The 23427-nt window shown below is 34.6% G+C and overlaps 1 protein-coding gene across 1 annotated transcript in view; it reads right to left on the reverse strand.

The window, feature by feature from the left end:
* Nucleotides 1-23427, reverse strand: part of LOC107600110 (kelch-like protein 29) — a 273806-nt gene that overhangs the window by 30309 nt on the left and 220070 nt on the right. Inside the window, exons 8-11 of the mRNA XM_016291900.1 lie at nt 20818-20819; nt 19524-19722; nt 17921-18119; nt 1425-1460 (exon numbers count right to left, since the gene is read on the reverse strand). Of these exons, the coding sequence (XP_016147386.1) occupies nt 1425-1460; nt 17921-18119; nt 19524-19722; nt 20818-20819 (436 nt within the window). The remainder of the gene's footprint in view (nt 1-1424; nt 1461-17920; nt 18120-19523; nt 19723-20817; nt 20820-23427) is intronic.

The following is a 23427-nucleotide window of genomic DNA, read 5'->3' on the forward strand; positions in this document are numbered from 1 at the left end:
TTCTCATCTGTTCTTGAATTTCTTTAGATCGTGGCATGATGTGTTGCTCTTTAAGCATGCTTCACTTTGTCAGACAGGTTCTGTTTAAGTGGTTTCTTGATTCAACAGGTCTGGCAGTAATCAAATGTGGCTAGTGAAATTTAACTCAGCTTTCTAAAATAATGTGGTTAATTGCAGTTCTTTCATGATTTAACAGGAGGGGGCAATTAATTTTTCACGTAGGGCCACGTAGGTTTGGACAGCTTTTTTCCCTTAAATTAAATCATCATTTAAAAACTGCATTTTGTATTTACTTGCATTATCTTTGTGTAATATTAAAATTAGTTTGATGATCTGAATCTTTTAAGTGTGACAAATATGCAAAAAATTTTAAAAACAGGAAGGGGGCAAAACCTTTTTCACACCAATGTATATCACACAAATTCATACAAAATATATTACAGCAAATCTTCTGAAGTGGCTAAGTGCCTACAATTTCTTATAAAAAAAAAAAAGTATAAACATGTTATTGCATTATTATGACTCATATTTTATGTTGTTGTCTGCTCTAACTCCTCCCTACTTTAATAGCCTATACATCAATGTGAATATGTCTGCTAAATTTATTAATGCAACTTTACAGTAGATAATAGTGTCTTTTAGCATACAGTATTCTGACTGACGATAATTCTGACCTGCACTTGAAGGCCTGTACAGGTTTATTACTTGTGCATTAATTGAAAAAAAAAACATAAAACAAATTAATTTTAGCTGTCAAATCAACAGTTCTCCTTTTGTTTAGTTTAAGCACTAAAATAATTAAAACTAAATAAACAACTAAAACAAAAACTTAAACTTAATTTAAATAAACCTATAAAACTATTACTAAAACTTGAACTAAAATGAAAACTGAAAATATAAAAAATAAAATGTATTTAAAAATATATTTAAAAAAACTATATAATAATATTTTATGGACGTTTAGATACTCGCTAATATCCAGGGTAACAAAAACCATGGAACTAAAACAAAACTAAAACCATAAAAAACATTTTCATTACTTGAAATAAAATAAGCATTCAATAAGCATGCCAAAGCAACATTTCCCATTTTCGTTTAGTTTGTTGAACTAAAATATATAATATATAAACTAAAAACTATATATATATGTATGTATGTATGCATGTATGTATAGACAAAACAAAATCTAATAAAAATGAAAAAAAAAAAAAAACTAAAATTGTAACTAAATTCGAAAATCTAATTCAAAATATTAACAAAACCTATAACATCAATGATACTACAACGGCACTGCTAGTTTCTAAGAATATCCAGTTCTCCTCCAGCTTTGAGTGTAAATGTGCAATATGAATCATCTGAGAAACCATCACAATGCATCTGTGCATTAATTTTCCCTTGAGCTAGTTAACTGCAGGACAAATTACCTTTCCACATGGTCCAAGTTTCCAGCCACCCCGAGGCTGTATTTTTGTTTTGTTTTGAAAAAAATAATAATAATAATTAGCTAATTATTTATTGTTTGTTTGTTTATTTATTTAATACTGCGCTTTATGCTTAAAACAAGAATAAAACTCGGGAAATTTAATTTCATAATGACATTTTAAACATTTTCTGAACTACTTGTCATTTCTAAAGCTAATTTCACAATAGGCATTTTAAGTATCCTAAATACATATAATAATAATAACTTGAGCTGTATTTTTGTTTTGTTTTGAAAAAAAAAATAATAATAATTAGCTAATTATTTATTGTTTGTTTGTTTATTTATTTAATACTGCGCTTTATGCTTAAAACAAGAATAAAACTCGGGAAATTTAATTTCATACTCAATGACATTTTAAACATTTTCTGAACTACTTGTGCATTTCTAAAGCTAATTTCACAATAGGCATTTTAAGTATCCTAAATACATATAATAATAATAACTTGATAGGAAATGTGACGACATAAATAATAAAACTTACTATATTTCCCTTTGTTTTCTTCACATTAAAAAAGGCCAAATATCTTGGCACCAAAATATTAAGAAAATATATTGTTCAAAAGTGTAGGGTTTTTTAATAAAAAAACTTTTTAAGGATTTAATACTTTATAATATACTTTATAGGACACATTAAATTCATCAAAAGTGACAGTCAAGACTTTTGCACTGTTACAAAAAAACACGCTGTTTATTTGAAATTTGTATTCATCAAAGAATCCTGACAAAAATATTACAAATCCACACAACTGTTTTCAACGTTGATAATAATAATAAATGTTTCTTGAGCAGCAAATCAGCATATTAGAATGATTTCTGAAGGATCATGTGACACTGAAGACTGGAGGAATGATGCTGAAAATTCAACTTTGCATCACAGGAATAAATTACATGTTAAAATATATTCAAATAGAAAACTGTTATTATAAATTGTAATATTTCACAAAAATCCTGTTTTTAATGTACTTTTGATCAAATAAACGCAGCCCTGGTGAGCACGAGACTTCTTTCAAAAACATTTTAAAAAATTCCGACCCCAAACTTTTGAATGGCAGTTTATGTAATATAAATTAAACGCATATTAAAATACAGCACATAGAATCTTATATAAAAACTAGTATCCAGATTACCCAACATCCCTTATGAAGAGTCTGTCTGTGCATGTGTGTCCAATGAAGAGTGTAAGTGAATTATCAATTTCACAAAAATCCTGTTTTTAATGTACTTTTGATCAAATAAACGCAGCCCTGGTGAGCACGAGACTTCTTTCAAAAACATTTAAAAAAATTCCGACCCCAAACTTTTGAATGGCAGTTTATGTAATATAAATTAAACGCATATTAAAATACAGCACATAGAATCTTATATAAAAACTAGTATCCAGGTTACCCAACATCCCTTATGAAGAGTCTGTCTGTGCATGTGTGTCCAATGAAGAGTGTAAGTGAATTATCAGAGCTTAACTAAACTCATAACCATCTGTTTGGCTGCATGAAATAGACAATGCATTCTATTTTTAACAAATGCATAACTGTAAATGGCAAAATTAAATTTTTACCCTACAAAACTACATTTTTAATTAGGTGTGAAAATGCGAACAGAGAGTAACTAAAAGGAAGTATAGCCACAACCGCATCTTTATAATCTTAACAACTTAACAACAACCAACTATGGGCTGATCTTGCTTATCTGCCAATTTTAAATACCAGTCTAAAGTTTGCATATTTTGCAGATATGCTTGAAACCAGATTCGCAGAAAAAATGTAAATTTTCCTACATATGTAATTCTTTACAACCAATAAATAAAAAATTATAATTAAACAATTTAAAATTGTTTTGAATGATAACACTGATTATTTTATTATTATTATTACTACAATTTTAATGGATGAGTTAACCAGGAAAATCTACCAATAAGTGTCAAGCACTTAAAAAGCAAAAATAAAAAGTATCATCATCATTAGTATCATTTACATTTAATGGATGGGTTGACCAGACATGACATGGCATAAAACAAAATAATTATTTACATTTTAATGGATTTAAACCTACCAATAAATGGCCAGCAAACATGTGAACTCCTTCAACAGTGTTAACATCTTTAAAACTGTTTAAAAAGCTCAAATTATAAGATTGTTCTGATTTAATATTTTTGGTCACTACATAATTTCCATACTTTCATGCATGCTATTTCATAGTATTAGTAAATAGTAATAATAAAAAATGAGTAGATGTTGACTGGTAGTGTATTTCTGATGATGAAATTTGCTTACATTTGTTTATTAACTGAGGAAGAAAAAAACATGGCGGGTCTATTGGAAAAATCCCATTCAGACGTAGAGTAACGGGACATCCACTTACTGTCAGCGAGTATATATATATAAATAATTTCACTGTAACCCCTAAAGAGCAAACACAGCCATTTCTTAATTCCTGTGAGATTTGAGTCTGTTGGAGCAGCACGTGACCTTTTTCAGCCTTCAAAAGGGCTGCTGGAGCAACGTTTCACTCCTTAGCGAGGTGTGCTGATTTTAATCGAGTTAACTCCATTCAAACAGCCTAAATCAAGCTCAGTCATAGAAAAGTAAACAAAAACAGAAGTAAACAGAAACAGGAAGTGAGAAAAGTGAACCAGGAGGAGTTCGGCCAGCACCTGTCAATCAAGCTGGAGGTGGGCGGAGCACACGGTTCCCACATCTACTTTTCCTATTTGCCCGCTTCCCCCATTGATGTCGACGCAAAAGCTGTGTTGATTAGCGATGCACACCTTTGACAGGTGAGCTTCTCCTCGCTCGGCGCGCACAGCCTCCCACAGGACAATCACACCCGTCTCTTCCGCCTCACTTCCCCTTAATGAGTCCTATCTATGGCATTGGCTCAGCAGCTGCCATCGGTAAATAACGGTTTGCCAGACGGGATGTCAGGGCGGCCAGGTAGCTCTCATCCCCTACTGAGCTAAAGAGCGATAATGATAACATCCAGAATTGGGAACGACTGCAAATAACTGTCTCTTTTTCTCTCCTCCTGTGCTCAATCGGGAGGAAACCCAAACCTGCTCTAAACCGCCACCCCCTTGGCCTAGAACAAGACCCCGGATCCCCCAGGCGAGACCGGGCTTGATTTCCATCTAATTGCCCTCATCTTGCTCTTCCCGACCATTAAAAGCTTGATGTGGAAGAGGTCTTTGATTCCAGAGGAGAGGAAGTTCTCTCTCTCCTCCGAGACTCTCCGACGGTTGCAAGATAAATTGCAGCTTTGAACCCGCTTGTCAGAAAGACGTGGCGGGCAGGTGACGCTGTGGGCGCGGGCGTCCCTGACCGTCTGAACTTTGTATGTGTGGGCTTTTACCCAGACATTTCGCTGCCCTTCAATCCAGTCCCACCGGAACGAGTCAAAAAGCATCGCAAATGAAAAGAGAGGATAGGTCGGGCCTGTAGTAGTTATTAAGCGCTCTACCTTGGAAATACATTTTCTGGGAATGATGATGATGATGATGATGATGATGATGATGTAGTTAGGGATAAAACGAAACAAATTTTTCTAACAGTAACTGTAATGCATGTACAAAGTGTCCTTTAATGTTGTCCGTAACCTTATGATCTCTCATTCCTCCTCAGCTTGTACTGCAGATCATGTGTTTACTGGACAGTCCAGCTCACTGTTGCAGGCTCAGGTACTGCAGTAGTATAGTCTCATGTATTCAGGCATTAATATTGGCATAACTGACCTTTTGATAAGCTCCGCCCCTTTTGTTACTGTTGCTAACTCAAGTTAACCTGTTAGCGTCCCACTGTACTGCCCGTGGTACACTGTAAAATTAGGCTAATTTTACAGGAATGCTAAGGGGTTAAGTTGTTGCTAAGTATATTTATACATTATACATAATATACATTGCAGAGAAATTTTCTTTAACAGCATGATTTTAGTAAAGCGTACTCATGGTGGAAAAAATTGATTGATACAATCAATCAATCAATCAATCAATTCTAAAACAAAAAATCCACAAAATTCCATAAAACTCTATTATAATACATTTTGAATGCATTAAAACACATTAAACATGTGTTTAACTAACTAACTAAAATAAATATAAACTTACAATGTTGTACAATATTTTTGAGACTTTTCATAATATTCTATAAAGCTCCATTATAATCCATTATAAATAGATTAATAGCATATTAAAATATTTTCAATCAATCAATCAAATCAATCAATCTTTTGGCAAAAATGTTTCGCCATATTACTGATAATTTCCATGACATTTCTTAAAACATCATTATAATCAATTATAAATGGATTAAAACACATGAAAATATGATTAAGCAAATAAATAAATTCAAGTCTTGGCAACAATGTTTTACCATATTTTTGATAATTTCCATAAAAATCCATAAAACTCCATTATAAATGAAAATAAATAAATAATAAATAAAACAGGATTCTCTGAGAAAAGGCTAAGGTTGGACTGGTAAGTAATGTTTTAAAGGGATAGGGATAGCAAATGAAGTCATACAAGTTTGGAACGGCATGAAGGTGAGTAAATGCTGACAGAAATTTCATTTTTTTGGGTGAACTATTCCATTCAGGCAGAGTTCTGAGAAGAATCAATTGCAGCCAGCAACCATCCAGACTTGGGGTCATCTGACCTTCATATAAAGCAAGCAACCACGGCTTGCTTCTAATTATAAAACTGAAAGCAGAGCATAATCTACAGGTGTGCTCAAGGCTATTAAAGTAAGTGCCTCAAACAACCGCTTGACTCTCTTTCAAAGAACTGATGCCACAAGCCTTGCCAAACTGGCAAATCAAAAGCCCTCATTGTAACAGCCTGGGAAATAAATGTAAAACACCTGAAAGCAGGGAAACTTAACATATTACATAAACATGACTTTGATTCTCAGTGGACTGATATGAACCTGCTTGCGTAAAGCCAACCAATCCAATCAGAGTGCAGTTTTGAGAAACACTTGTATTTTCTTGTGCAATATGAATCAGATTTAGGATTATAACCAATCATTTAAAGATTTGCGGACACAAAATTCAATTATTTAAAAATCAATGAAAATATCATAGGAAGGACGTGTCCCTTCAACAGCCACTTTCACACATTTAATTGCAGTAAAACTGCAAAAGTTTTATGTTATGTAATGCCAAGGCAAATAAATAAATAAATACAAAATATTGCGTTATAATTGTACATTAACATTTTTAAGAATGAAAAATTTGGCAATAACTGTGGAAACGTGTCATCCCAGAAAAAGTGTCCATTAAATTTTTAAATGCAATTAAAAATACATTCTGAGATGTGAAGTGTTCTTCCACCCTGGTCCAAAAAAATCTATTTATTAAATATTAAGAAATACATATAATAATTACTAATTACAATATGCACAATTTTAAACATCTAACAACGTTTACCAACTGACTTTGCTTCATAATATTTCATTATAATTTTTTTTTTAATTATTATATAAAATTATATTTTATTATATTTTACATATTTTTAAAAATATTGTATTGTATATTATAACATTATAAATAAAACTATTGAAAATTTAAATTTTAATTGCAATTCTGCATTCTGTTTGCTACCTCAATTCAAATTCAGGAACTAAGTTGGAATTTAAAAGGCGTCTGCAATTTAAATCTTGATGGTGCATAACTCAAACTCACATACAGTGTGAACACCAAAATGCTGTTTAAACTCAAACGGGAACTTTTCTGCCAACATTACAACCTCTTAAACTGCCAGATTTTCCACAATGTGTCCTGCTCACAAATGAGCTCTAAATGGAAAAACGCTGTTAAATTTACGGTCCGCAGGCATTCTGTCTGAAGCTGAGACTAAGAGCAGCTCAAACTCCAGTCACAATATCTGCACATAAACTCAGATTCCACTGCACTGCGAGCTGTCATTTACAAGGGAACCAAACAGCAATCAAACGGCACGCCGCTGCCCTTTGCAACAAGAGAAATAGCCCCCAGACAGGAAGTAAGACATGATTCTGAGTGAGCTTTGTGCTCGGGAGGGAGAATTCCTCCCTGTAGAGCACTGCCGCATACATTATCTATCGTCTTTTAACAGCAGTGTCTTATTTAATAGTTTATCAACCAAAAATTTTAGTCATACTTGAATATGGTGGCATTAAGTGTGACAAAAATTTCCTGACAGGGGAATTTAAAACACTGCAGGCCCACTGAGCCAAACACAGCCGCAAAATCATCCACTTCAAAATGTAAATTTCATCCAGTAGACAATGGAAAAGCTATCAACAGCTGAAAAGTACTGCACGAAATGTTACGATTAGTGCTGATACATTAATCATTTACATACTCTAGGACGAATTAATCCAACGAAAAGACATGTGAACAGGAAATTCAATTACCATGGAGGTTTGTAAAATGAACAAACCACCAATTTTGATGCAATAGTTACAGAAGGGTCGGGACTGGCGCGGAGCAGCTGACAGTGGCTGAAACTCCTTCACGATCATGCCCAGTTTTTCAAATCCGCTTCAGTAATATCCACAGGCATCTACAGAGACGCTGAGCTTTATCAGAGCAAGAGACTAATTAAACCGACTGGACCCTGCTCTGAAGGTGAGACGCAGAAAGCAATGAGCTTCGCCCTCCAGTCGTCGCACGACTAAATCAATTAAACAAACGCAGACGCACTGCAAAACGTTGCCCTTCCATCCTCCCCTTCAAGCTGCTACTTTGCCGATAAAAGCAGTTAAGAGAAATGAGTCGGTAAAAGCAGTTTGTGGTCTGTAAAGGACTGGGCTGAGTGTCAAATCAGCACAATCCAATACCTTAGACTCCTTCTGCCGCACGCCAACAGCCGATTGAATGTTGCACTCTGAAGCGGTGACCTCAATAAAGTGTCAAAGCTTTGTGAATGGTCGCCAAAAGGAAGGACGGATTCTGAAACAAGAGCTAATTAGTTGACAGCAGCAGACATACAGCACAAAAATGACATGACAGAACAAGAGAAATACAGCTCACTCAGTGACAGGGTTACCAGATGACTATAATAAAACATCAGACGGGTCCAAAATGTGGCCTGCAGGGTAACCTGCATACTGTGACTTGAATAATAACACCTTGCAAAGCACATTCACCACTGATCAAAAGTTTGGGGTCAGTAAGTTTTTTTTGTTTGTTTAAGAAATTAATATTTTTATTTAGCAAGGCGGCATCAAATTGATCAAAAGTGACAATATGGACATTTAAGATTTCCAGATTTCAAATAAATCCTGTTCTTTGGAAAATTCTATTCATCAAGGAATCTTGTAAAAAAAAATGTATGACCATTTCCACAAAAATATTAACCAGCACAACTGTTTTCAACATTAAAGGGGTCATATGATGCGATTTCAATTTTTCCTTTCTCTTTGGAGTGTTACAAGCTCTTGGTGCATAAAGAAGATCTGTAAAGTTGCAAAGACTAAAGTCTCAAAACCAAAGAGATTGTAACGTGGCTGACTAGACGTGAGACGTGCGGATCCATGTGCAAGCTTTATTCACAGGCGTGGTCAGAAACAGGCATGGGTCAGACAACGGCAAACAGGAATATGGTGGACAAGACAAGAATAATCCTAGGGCTAGCGAAGGTCAACGAACGGTGAACAGAATCAAAAAGGGCGAGACTAAAGGGATAAATCCAGGAAACCAGGCAAGGATCAGAAACCGAGAAAACAGACAAGGCAAGAGTAGGCTAAGTCAGGGAAACTAACGAGGGCTCTGTAGTGTAGCTATCAAATGATAAGCGCTAAACAATACTCGGCGACGGGAAGGGATCAGAGTGAGTGTTAAATAGTGAGTGGGTGATATGAAACAGCTGTGTGCAATCAGTGCAATGAATGATGGGATATGTAGTCCAGGATGATATGCAACAGTGTGTAGTGCGAGAGTCAATGAAAATGGAAAGGGTGACCTCTGATGGCTAGCAGACGAAAGTTCATGGACCGAATACGTAACAGAGATATTCTTTATAAAAGTTAAGAGTCAGCCACACCTACCTATGGATGCTGACAGGAATAAATTACATCTTAATATTTATTTTAATAGAAAACGGTTATTTTAAATTATTAATATTACTATTGCCTTGGAGAACATAAACAACCTTCTTACAAAAACAAAAATATCTTACACCCCCAAACTTCAAAATGGTAGTTTAAATGAATAAAAATGACTTCTGTAATGTCTAATCTTTGGACACAAAAAGAGTAAAACCCAAGCTAAAACTCTCAACCCTGTTTTACACTTCACACATAATCGGCTTATTTATTTTGGCACCCATATTAACAGGTTGCTGCATTCACATTTTACACGGCACAAGCACTGAGCCCAATTTCTCCACCTGTAGTGAGCTTAACTCAGCAGAAAACGCAAATAAAATGCACTGTAAATCTTTGTATCGACACCGTCTCTTGCAATACTGGCTTTTATGAAGCCACATAAAGTGATAGAGTGAAACTACTCAGCTATTGTTCAAACAAGACTTATGATGGGCTTGATGCAAAGACATATAAACAGAACTGTCTGTGCACTGAATCCAGATGCTTTTGAATGTTTATACCTTTGCCTTAGGGTTTGGGTTATGTTCTGTGTAGATTAATTACCATTTGGGAGTTAACATGGATGTCTAACTCACATAAATAACATTTCATGGTTACAATAGGTCACCATAGCTAGAAAAAGCATGAATCGCTATAAGGGCAGATCAAAAGACTAAGATTAATTATCAGGACAAATGGCATCCCAACTCTGTCAGGGTGCTTTGTTCGTTCTAGTGAATGAGAATGTGCATATAAACAGCTTTGGAATGAGACATTTATTGAATAGGCAGATACTTTCATCCAAAGCGACTTGCACTGCATTCCTCGCAAACCCATAAAATCATTAATATCCCCCCAAAATGTGCTGACTGCACAACATCCATTAGAGAATGTAAAGTATATAGCATGTATTAGTATAGTTTAGAGAGTTGCTGTGGTTGCTTGAAAGTTTTGGCTGGTTTCTGAAATCAAAAATGATCAAGTCTCTATGATATTCTGGTCTCTAGATACGGCTCAGGTCCTTTCATTAATGCATATGACATTAAAGTCAATGAAATTTTACGCCAGTTTTATTATTCACTATTTTAAAAATTGTAAGTCTAATCACATAGAAAAGTAATAGGACACCTCTCCTCAAGACACATGAGATTTATACATTTCCCTTTACTGTGGAAGAAAATGCTATTTTAAAAACGTCTCAGTGTTTTTGCTTCTCCATCAATGTTGTTGTTATTAACTAAAAACTAAAATTATTAAAAATAATTGTTTGTAATAAAAATTAAATAAACCTGAAATAAAATAAAATAAAATATAAATATTAGATGAAAAAAATGTTACTTAAAAAAACTTTTGAAATGTTACCTTTGAAATGAAATAAGTTGAACTACTAAAATTAGTCAAATAAAAATAAATTAAAGCTATATAGAAATATTTATAAATAATAATACAAATTTAACAAAGGCACAAAACTAAATTACTAAAATTTAATCTACAAATAGAATGAAAACTGAAAATATAAAAAAGCTCATTCAAATTTATAATAAATACTATAAAGGTACATAAAAATATATAAAAAAATATTCTGATTTAAACATACACACACACACACAAATAAAATAAAACATATAAATAAATTAAAAATAAATAAATAAATAAATCTAAAGCATTCAGTGACAATACTGCTGAATAAACAAATATTTATGTTTAAGCTGGAATAAAATAAAATATGAAAAAATTAAACAACTTTTTGAAATGTTGCCTTGGAACTGAAATAAGTCGAAGTACTGAAATGACTAAAATAAAAACTGAAATAAAAATAAATCAAACCTATATATAAATATATATATATATATATATATATATATATATATATATATATATATAAACAAAAAAAATGAAAAAAAAAAACTACTATATATATATATATATATATATATATAAACTAATAAAATGAAGAAAAAAAACTACTAAAAAATACTAAAAATGGAAACTGAAAATATAAAAATAAAAGTTAAACGAAAACATTAATATACTATACTAATAGGCTACATAAAAATACTAAAATAATACTGTTCTCCATATGATGTAAGTCCATGTCTGAACCCCATTGTTCTTCAAAGTATCTTCTTTTGTGTTACACTGAAGTAAGTAAGTCATACAGGTTTAAAACAACATGAGATTGAGTAAATAATAACAAAATGTTCACTTTTGTACAAGCCACCGCTAATAACACTTCAAAAAACAATTTCCTCATGTTTATTCTCTTAAGAAGAGTCACAATATCAAGCTTCCGCTTTAGTAAAGCAGTTCACACATCATATTATGTTCAGGGTCGGAGTTAAGCAGAACAGGGTCACCTTTCACAGTTCTCGTCCCTTATGGCTCCTAATTACACACCTGACCTACCCACAAGACCGGCCGCTAATCAGCTACAAGTGTGGGTGAACTAGATTAACAAACCCTTTGTTATTTGACCATAATTTGAGTTATAGGTGCGACGGCAGTCCTCCCTGCCGGCACACAGCAGCACAGAAAAAAGAGACTGTCGTGAGCTTAATTAGGACGGATTGCCCGTCTACACGAGTTACTGTGTGAGAGCCAGGTGTGTCGTCGAGGGAAGAGAAGGGCCCAGGTGAGTACCATCAGTCTGAAGACAGCTGGCACTTACCTGCAGCTCTGAGAGAAACACGCACGCATATCCGAACGCTCTGATCGAGTGCATGCTTGGCGAGGAACCTTTCATGGGTGACATCACAGCACCTCTTCTGTGTCTTTTCATACATAAGAGACTTATCAGCTGAGCTCAGGTGGAGAGCGAATGCATTCAGTCGCACACAAACACACACACACGGCAATTACAAACTCCTGGCAGCACTTCCTCAATCTCTGTCGCTAAAAAAGAAAGCAATTTGTGCTTCCCTTCGTCTTTGACTTCTACCCTAGTTTTCTCTCTCTTTGCCGTCTCTTTTTCATAAACAGGTCTTACGGGTGACGGGCCCTCACGCGGTGTTTCATAACCTCCATCAGATGGCCCGCCAGATGGTCAAGCCAGAGACGAGTTCACTCAAGAGTCCTGTACACAGCCAAACAATCAAATACTTAATAAAAAAATGTCCATCCTTCGTAAGCAAATAAGAGGCACAGATGTTGGAAGAAACACAGAGGACACGAGCGCACGCAGCCTTACAGAAAAAAGGACTGGGTGGTACCATGAAAAAAAGAGATAAGCTAAATGTAGGTCAACCAAATCAACCCAAAATATAAAGGTTTAAAAAAGAAGAAGAAGAAAAAAGGTTGGCACTCCAAGGAATGACCAATTGATGATTATTCAAAAATTTTTTTCATGCAATCAGCTAGTCATGCAAGTCATTGCATGAAAATTTTTTTTTAATAATCATTCAACTCAACTGTACTCACCTGTAGAAAATCTCACACGAAACAGAAGTCAAATCTTTTAAAAAGTTTGAAATAAATAAATAAACAAATAAAATCAAATGAGACAAACCTCTTATTATAAAAGAAGTAATTATTTTATGGTTATAAATAAATAAATAAATATATACCTATATATATATATATATATATATATATATATACACACGAGCGATAACAGAACCCCTATCGTTTCATCGTTTGTATCACTCTGCTTGCGGTATTTCTCACAGCGAGTGTCATGGCAGATGGCCAAATCCACTATAATTTTAAAAATAATACTGTTTTTGTGTCACGGAATGTAGTTTTAAGAGTTTTTTTTAGGCGAAAATGTACTTGTTTAGATTTCAAATAATGGTTTTTAAAGACACTCCGTTGTTATAACTGTTGTATAAACTCAATATAACACGAGTAGACGTGAGATATGGCTGTATATCGGCACGGCTGTGATTCGGCGTGACTCTTTTTAATAAAAGAGTACCATATTTAGTTTGCCTACGGGATATTTACATTCAAGGTACTTCAAAAATACCATGGTATTCTCAAAGTACATGTCTAAAAAATTATGATGATAACAGTACATTGTTAATAAAGATGCTCAAAAACGATGTATTAAATGTACATTTAAGTATATTCTTTTGTGAGTTACTATCGCATATAAACAATTCAAAATGATTAAAACTGGTAAAAATCAGTTGTTAATCTACAATCTGGTGAAATCACAAAACCTCCTGTTCATTTACCAGCTGTCACCGCATAGAAACAAAACTCTCTCAGCATCATAAAACGGCATTTGTTTACCAATTACTTTAACTCCTCCATGCAGAAAATACGTTCTGCAGAGTGACATGACTTCTATGCACAGCTTGTAATACCTTTCAGACAATTATTAAACCTTGCTTTATTGAAAAGAGCTTCTGAGTCCTGGCCAGCAAGTATCAGAGCCCATGAGCAATTTGATCCTCTGCCGAGGCTGCTTATTTCCATAAATATCTCGTTTAATATTAAAAACAAACATGGCGCTCTTAAAGGTTGAAAACTATGCATCATATTTACCAAGCATTTAAAGATGTTTATTAAGAAGACCTCTGGTGTATCTGGAGTCAGCTGGGCTCAGACGAGCGCTGTGATGTTTTGGTGTGGCTGACTTTCCATTCCGCTTGACTGGCTTTACTCAGAAATATTAGAATGACTTTTAAGGCCAAAAAAAAAAAATCAGTGATGGGAAGGAACTAACTAAAAGTAATGATGCCACCTTAATATTAAAGGCTGTCTGGTGCAGTCTTAACAACTTGGAGCTGAACACCCTCAAAACAGTGGAGATGATCGTGGACTTCAGGAGGAACCCCCCTGCACTCCCCCCACTCACCATCATGGATAGCACTGTAACGACAGTGGAGTCATTCAGGTTCCTGGGCACCACCATCTCTCAGGACCTGAAGTGGGACACTCACATTGACTCCATTGTTAAAAAGGCCCAGCAGAGGTTGTACTTCCTTCGCCAGCTGAGGAAATTCAACCTGCCACAGGAGCTGCTGAAACAGTTCTACTCAGCCGTCATCGAGTCTGTTCTGTGCACTTCAATAACTGTCTGGTTTGGTTCAGCTACAAAATCAGACATCAGAAGACTACAGAGAATGGTTCGGACTGCTGAAAGGATTATTGGTGTCCCCCTGCCTACCCTCCAAGAACTGTATACATCCAGAGTGAGGAAAAGGGCTCAGAAAATCACTCTGGATCCATCACATCCAAGCCATCTCCTTTTTGAACTTTTGCCATCTGGTCGGCGTTACAGAGCACCGAATACCAGGACAGCCAGGCACAAGAACAGTTTCTTTCCCCAGGCAATCTACCTCATGAACAGTTAATGTTCTCCCATTGTGCAATTAAAGTACAGTATGTGCAATAACCTTATACTTATTTATCACCCTAAACCCTAGTACATCCCTACAACTTATTTTATTTTATTCTATTCCTATTCCATCTATAGCACACCTGTACATACAATGTATTCTTTTTTGTATGGTTTATATTTATGCATGTGTATTTTATTCACATCTCATTTTTATTATCTGTGTGTAAAGCTCTTTCTGATTCTGATTCGAAACAGCCTTCACTTTTTCAGTGGTGTGACAGTAGTTTTTAAAGTAGAGTAGCTTCTACACAGTGGTGGACGAAGTACACAAATCAAGTACTTGAGTAAAAGTACAGATCCGTATAATAAAATATTACTCCAGTAAAAGTAAAAGTACTCAGTTTTCAATTTTACTCGAGTGAAAGTACAAAAGTACTTGATTTTTTATGTACTTAAGTAAAAAGTACTGATAGATGAATGTTTATTTTGCAGTTTTATATAGGCTACTTGGCCACATCACCACCTCGGGTGTGCATTGTTTTTCTAATAATTCAACAGCCCGTCGTCAATTATTCCTTACTTAGCATATATTTTTTTATAATTCTACTGCTCAAAATACCTGGGATTTTCCCAAAATAACCAATAAGGAAATAATGAATATAATAAGGAAAATATAATTAGATTTTCATAATGATTTTTTTCTTCTCAAACCTCGTCTGTGGTGTAAAAACACCCCTGGCCAAATGCCCCCAGAGGGCATCACTTCCCACTTTTATATTTACTGTAGTTACCATGTTCTGAACATCACATTCTTTCTTTTCCCCCAGATGTAATCTATCTAACTAAACGGTTCATTTGAATCAGTGAGTTGTCGACTCGAGAACAGCTGCAATCGGATTATTCCAATTCATGAATGAATCGTTTGGAGCGATTTGCGAACCGATTTAACGGGTTCATTGAATAGAATCAGTTCGTTCATGAATCAGACACCGCTTCTGCATCTCGGAGCATGTGATATACAGTGGGGCAAAAAAGTATTTAGTCAGCCACCAATTATGCAAGTTCTCCCACTTAAAAAGATGACTAAATATGATTTTCAGTTTCAATACTTAATCCTAAAATTCGACATTAGTAACTTATTTTTAACAGCATCAGACGCGCGCGCACTCACAAGATCTCCCGGTTCTTACTTATGAATTCAGTTCACTGGAGACTTGCACTAAACGGTTCATTTGAATCACTGGTTTTTTTTTCTCATTTTGTCTCTCGTAGTTGTGGTATACCTATGATGAAAATTACAGGCCTCTCTCATCTTTTTAAGTGGGAGAACTTGCACAATTGGTGGCTGACTAAATACTTTTTTTCCCCACTGTATTATATGGAGTAACGATAAGTTTTATGAAATGTAGTGAAGTAAAAAGTACGATCTTATGCTTTGGAATGTAGTGAAGTAAAAGTAAAAGTTACTCAAAATAAAACTACTCCAGTAAAGTACAGATACTTGAAAAATGTACTTAAGTAGTAAAACTACTTCGTTACTGTCCACCACTGCTTCTACAGCAACAAACTACTTTTTCAAGAAGTGTAGTGTGATAAAACATGTAATAATCAAACATGCCTCTCATACAGAGTTGGGAAGTCTAATTCATTTTAGTGAATCGATTCACTCTAGTGATTTGATTCATTCTACTCAATTAATCCACTCTAGTGAATTGACTAATTTGAACAATTCATGTATATTCAATCAAATTAAATAAATAAATAAAAAAAATTCTAGATTGCCCCTACATGGCATTTCAACTAAATATTTAGGAATAATTTACCAAATAGTAAGAATAGTTTACAAATAGTTTACCAAAGAATTTCTGGAGTTATTTACTCATCCTCATGACTGTCAAGCTCCAAAAAGTACAAAAAATCGCTATAATAAAAAGTATTTAAAAAACCCATATGATTATATTCTAATCTTCCTATCATATGTGTACATTGTGTGAGAAAAAGACAAAAAAATCATCATTTACTGATAATCTGCATATCCATTGTGGTTCTAAAATAAAAATGGCACCTAGAGAGCAGGCAGAACGTTGCTAATGGTTTAACACATCATTAAAATTGTATTACAACCAAACATCACAACATCAGACCTGCACTGCAGGTGCATATTTTTTAATAAGTAGCATTTTATTTTCTGAAACAAACATTCAAACTTAATGCTGTCACCAACTGAGATTAATTTGATTTAATCATTTAAAGCTCTTAAATTATTTTAATCAATATTTTTAGTTATAGATCCTTCTCAAATAATCAGATGAGATTTTTTTAAATTAAATTTCCAGCTAAAAATTACTATATTGGGATGAATTTAGACATGTCCCTTATAAGTACCATGTTATTTCTGCTACATGCTATATCCCATGGTATTAAAAGAGTACCATATTCAAATTGCACACATGGGATATAACATGTAGCACAAATAGCATGGTATTTTCAAGGTACATGTCTAAATTAATTTATTTGACTCATTCACTTGCTGTTTTATTAATTTATTTAGTAAGGGATATTTAGTTTTTTTTGTGTGTGTGCTAGATAAATCCTGTTCATATCATCAGATGTGATATACTTTAAAGGGGTCCTATTATGCTTTTTCACTTTTTCAACTTTAGTTAGTCTGTAATGTTGCTGTTTGAGCATAAAAAAGATCTGCAAAGTTACAAAGCTCAACGTCCACTTCAAAAGGAGATATTTTATTTAACAGAAATCACTTTTCAAAAACTACAACGAACGACTCGACAACAAACTACAACGCATATTTTATTTATGATATCACAAATATCGACGAATGGGACGAGACCTGGTTGAGCTGCACTAGAGAAGGCAACGAGTGTTATCATCACTATGTCGGAGACACGCTAGCTTTCCCAAGGCAGACGAACTTAGAGTGGTTACAATCATCAGGGTTTAAATCGCTCTTAAATTGATTTGATTTTGACACAATATTTACACTGAAGCTCGCAGGCAGTGGGCACAGATCAATAAAACTCAGGGGCGAGAGAAAGAGAGCCACAGTATATCAAGATGAAATAAATGTACAGCTCACTCACGGGCTCACGCCTTGCTGAGGGAATCATGGGGGCTGGAGCGGCTGTGCGAGGAGAGAGCGAGAGTGATTCACAGCGCTGCATGAAGACAGCCTTATTGAACCATAAATTAGTTTGGTTGCATTTTTTCAGCAGCCTGAGATTGACTTCAGATACAGTCAGAGCCGCTACAATGACACTGAGATGCACAGCTATCAGAATAACCACACGGACATTGAACATCTGCCATTTGTTGACTCAAAAAGAGCAGATTTTGATACTTCAGAGGGGCAATGGCTTGTGGGGGAACTAGTGATGCACCGGCAATCGAAAATATTCAGCCCAAAATGAATTTTCCGTTTTGGCTGAAAGAGAATTAATTGAATTAACGCTTCTCAGATGGAACATTTTGACTGTTTTAGTGTCTATTTCATGCACTCAACATAGATAAACTATAACAGGTAAATATATCAGCACTGTGGAAGCTAGTTCTAGGTTGACAATATTGATTCATCATTTTTAATCTTCATTTGTTGAACTCTGCTTGAATAAAACATTACTAAACATTATTTGTAGCACGCCTCCCACCCAATAATCGCAATAAGCTTTGTTGCTTTTGATTGAATCAAAGTCTCAGATCTCCATTTAATAACAAAATACAAACAATAAATGTGGTTTTGAAGCTTTTTTTTATCGCTTTTTGAGAAGGGCTTTAAATATGAGACAGCAAAATGCACGGACAAAACTCAGAAGTATGTGTATTTCGATTTGTGGGGTGATACTGTGGAATAGATTAAACGGATATATCAAAGAAAGTGTTAATATGTTGCAATTTAAAAGTAGGTATAAAAGATTTATTTTTGATAAATACAGAAGTGGGGGGTGAGCGTGAGAATTTCAACATTGTTGTTAATACTGCTTGATTTTGTTTCTGTTTGTCTTGTTTATCTTAATAGATAAAGTAGGACGTAATTTGGACTAGTATTTTTGTATTATTCAAAATGGTATGTCTGATTTATTATGGCTGATTGTGATTTGGTATTGGTAATTACTCAGGGTAGGATTTAATAAGCCTAGGGCTTCTACCTACCCTTTTTTTATTCCAAACAGGTTGAATATATGTAAAAGAATACATATATTTGTTTGTTTGTTTTTGTTTATTGGTATTTATTTGTATATTTATTATGTTTTTTTTCCTTTTGTATTTTTAATAGTTCGAAATAAAAAAAAAATTTGAAAAAAAAAAACATGCACAGGTAATCTTCCAGATGCAATCTGTCCGAGTTTCAACATCAGCAACAGCATTCACGACCCATTTAACATCCATAATGTGATGCATTTCTGAAAACGAAAAAACAATAACATATATTTGTTATCATTATTTCAGTTCAACCTGCCCCTGCACGGCTCATAAAAACAAAACAAACTGTGATTGATCGCTTTATATCTCAGCCAGACGGTCGCTTTTCCTGTAAGCGGCTGGTTCTTGAGCCAGAATCAGCTGCAGTGTGGAACAGACCTTATGCAGTTTAGTCAAAGCTCTGGCTACAGTAACGTGAGACTAGAGAAAGACAGATGAGAATTAGAAAGTAAAAAGTTGCAATCGTGCATCTGACCTGCAGAGAGTCTCGGCCGCGTCCTGGGCGTCTGCATCTCCTGCCGCGCGTGAGGCAGCATGTGGTAGCGCTTGGCCTCGTTGACCAGATCTCGGCAAGCCTCAGACGATTTAATCAGCTCCTCATTGTCCACCACGTTCAGCAGGTAACTGGGGTGAATGAATGGAAGTCTAACGACGGCCAGCAACTCGGATATGTGCTGTGTGAGAGAGAAGTATATTCACCATGTGATTTCAGTCAGAGCTTCCTGTCTGCATTACTATTGAAAGATTTCAGTGATTCTGATTCAATTCCACGAAACAATTCTTTTAGTACATGAAGAGTGAATAGAAGTCCTACTGAATATATAGTACCGTATATTTAAATACCAATACAATAAATACTACTACTTTGTACCTTCTTTGAAAAAAATACCCCTTCTTCGTAATTTTTTTAAATATAAAGCACCATTTATTATGATAAAACAAATGTGAATCTTCTACTAATCATATAGTACGAACAAGCTTTCAGTCTCTCGTATGCTATCATTGTAACAGTTCTCAATTTACTTTAATTTGAACAAGACAAAAGCAATCACTTGCAGTTCATTATGTAAGTCAAGAACAGCTCGGATTGATTCAGTGAATAATGAGTCATTAGAATTAACTCATGAATTCAAAACAGATTTTAGACTCTTTAACATTCATTTCAAAGAACTGACTCAAAAAAATCAGAATCACGTATATACAGTACTATCAGACAAAAGTAATGAATACTTTTATTTAGCGAGAATGCATTCAATTTATCAAAAGTGACAGTAAAGACATTTATACTGTTACAAATAAGTTTGTAAACGCTCTATTAATCAAAGAATCCTGGAAAAAATGCATCATGGTTTCTACAAAAAGCAGCACCAACTGTAAATATTTTTAATAATAAGAAAAGTTTCTTGAACATCAATTCTGCATATTAGAATGATTTCTGAAGGATCATGTGGCACTGAAGACTGGAGTAATGATGCTGAAAATTCAGCTTTGTATCACAGGAATAAATTACATTTGAAAATATATTCAAATACAGTAGAAAATGGCTATTTTAAATTGCAATAATATTTCAGAATATTACTGGCTTTACTGTACTTTGATCAATTAAATGCAGCCTTTGTGAGCATTTCTTGCAAAAACATTCAAACTGAGGACTATCCATGGCTAGCTTGTTTGCTGAGAGTCATCCTCAGTGGGGTGTTTTGCTCACGTCAGCGTTAAATGCTGTAAACACGAGCTGACAGGGACAGCAGCCAGCCCGACCCTCTCACCTCTGAGCTCACAACACATTACGTAAACATCCGTAAGAAACACTGACACGGCCGGTGCGAACACCTGGGCTTCTGTTGTCTCTCAGAGCGAGACGTGGAGAGAGATTTTCCCTGATCTGACCTTGACAAAGTACTCTTACTAGTCATTCCTCATTAAAGGCAACATTTCGTAGTGAAAGTGCATATTCAATAAGAAGAAAATGTAGGACGAGACATCATTTTATCTACTGCGAATTTAATGGATTGTGAAAAGTATGTAGAGGCTGAAGGTCAAAATCACCCTCGAGAGCACATCCATGTATCCTAATGCCAAGTCTTCTTTTTCAAATCTATCAGTATTTTCAATTATCGCTGTAACTTTTATTACCTTAATCATTAAATTACTGCATACTGGCAAGATTAGAAAGGCTGCACCATCTACAACAGAAGCCTAAAAGTTATTGAAAATATATAATCAGTACCATATCATCATCAGTATCTATCTATCTATCTATCTATCTATCTATCTATCTATCTATCTATCTATCTATCTATCTATCTATCTATCTATCTATCTATCAAAGTTGTATTATTATTAGTAGTATATATTAATTTAGCTAGTTGGCTATTTAGTGAAATGAATGAATAAATGAATGAATGAATGAAAAAAATAAATGAATGAATTAATTAAAAAATATCAACAAATAAGCAACATGGTAACAAGGTGCACATTAAATCCAGTTATTGTGTGAACAATAAATCCAGCTAATATAATGAACTAATTAATATTACAATTAAAAATAAATATGTATTAATTAATTTAGTAAACTGGCTATTTAACAAATATTCAACATAAATAAATAAATAAATAAATAAATAAATATGAATCTACATAGTGGGTTATTTATAAAAAAACACATTAAATCCAATGCACATTAAGTCTATAGTTATATTGTGAACAACAGATCAAGCTATAATAAATTAACAATATAACTAACATTTATTTATTTAGTTTAACCATTATTAAAACTGTATAACTAAACTTACATTAGTATTAACGTAAATAAATAAATAAATAAATTATATACACACACATACATATATATACATATATATACTGTATATATATATATATATACACACTGTAAAACAAATTCCGTAAAATTTACGGTAAAAATCCGGCAGCTGTGGTTGCCAGAATTGTACCGTAAAAAATACGGTAGCATCGTTTTAGGTTTTACGCTTTTAACTTAAATTTACAGTTAAATACCGTAATTTCATTCACTGATATAATGTTAATATACCAACCTATTGAAGTACTGAAATCTGTTTTGTACCTTTGTAATACACTGATAACCACCAAATGCAGGTGGTGATGAGAAAGTCCCATGATGAACCAAAGCCCATCACAAGCAGCTTTTAAATAATAACATATATAGAAGGTCCACAGTGTCATTCACACAAACTCTAAACACCATCATGGTAAAACACATGAAACTGAAATAATGCAATAAACATTCATTTAACAACATTAGGTGTAACACACAACCCTAATATACAAAACTGATATGAAAAAACTAAGAAGAAACATAGTTATTTCAACAAAAAAAACATCCAATTTGAAATGTAACGCAGGGAATTCTGGGAATGTCAATTTACGGTTATTCACTGTAAATTATACGGTCTATTTCACTTCCAAAAACGGTATACTACCATAACATTAATGTCCAATACATGTAATATCCAATACAGTTTTTCACCGTATATAGTAGGGGAATTTGCCGTTAACCATTTAACAGGTTTTTACTGTAGCATTTTTACAGTCTTTTACCGTTAAATTCATGGTCATTTTTTACAGTGTAGGCTAGATGGGTATTTATAAAAAACAAAACAAACAAACAAAAAATATCTTGATCCCTTACCCAGTATCCCCAAACAAAAACAGTTTGTTTAGCAAACATGTTCTCCAAACAATAGAAGGCAAGAGGCCAGCCGCACGCAACGGCCGAGAGAGATTTCAGACACGTGTGCCAGCTCTCAGCACGGCTTTACACAGACTTGGCTAAACCAGCTAAAGTGTGTGCCGGATCTGAACTTTTTGGTGTACCTCACCACACTGGCAAGACTTCCACCTTTATGGAATGTTAATTGCTCTGTGTTTACATGTCATCTGTGCATCATTTGCATACTGATATAATAACCGGCACGCTTGGTTTAGCATATGTCCCCCCAACAGGATCACATATCGTTGAACTGTTCCTGAATCCCGACTGTGAGATCAGGGATTAAGGACGGCAGAACTGGCCTGATTCCAGTGAGGATCTGATCTAAAATAATGTCACGGCAGACGGACGCTCCCCCGGCGCCACACTCCTGCCAGCGTACGGGTTTAACCGACCCAGCCAAACCGCTCTGGACTGGTTAGAGAAAATAATCACGAGCTCCCGGCTCGACTCGGCCGCTGGGAACAGACGAGGGGGGATTTGAGCTCCAGCTCATAAATCTGAAAAACTACATTGCTGGTGCTCGTAGGCTTCTGTCTTGCGCCAGGCGATTAAGTGATAGTGATAAAATATGCACGAACGAAGCAGAAGCAGCAGCTCAGCAGTGACAGATTTCCCCCTGAAGGAT

Source organism: Sinocyclocheilus grahami, unplaced genomic scaffold (assembly GCF_001515645.1).
Source record: "Sinocyclocheilus grahami isolate Dianchi unplaced genomic scaffold, SAMN03320097.WGS_v1.1 scaffold277.1, whole genome shotgun sequence".
Taxonomy (NCBI): Eukaryota; Metazoa; Chordata; class Actinopteri; order Cypriniformes; family Cyprinidae; genus Sinocyclocheilus; species Sinocyclocheilus grahami.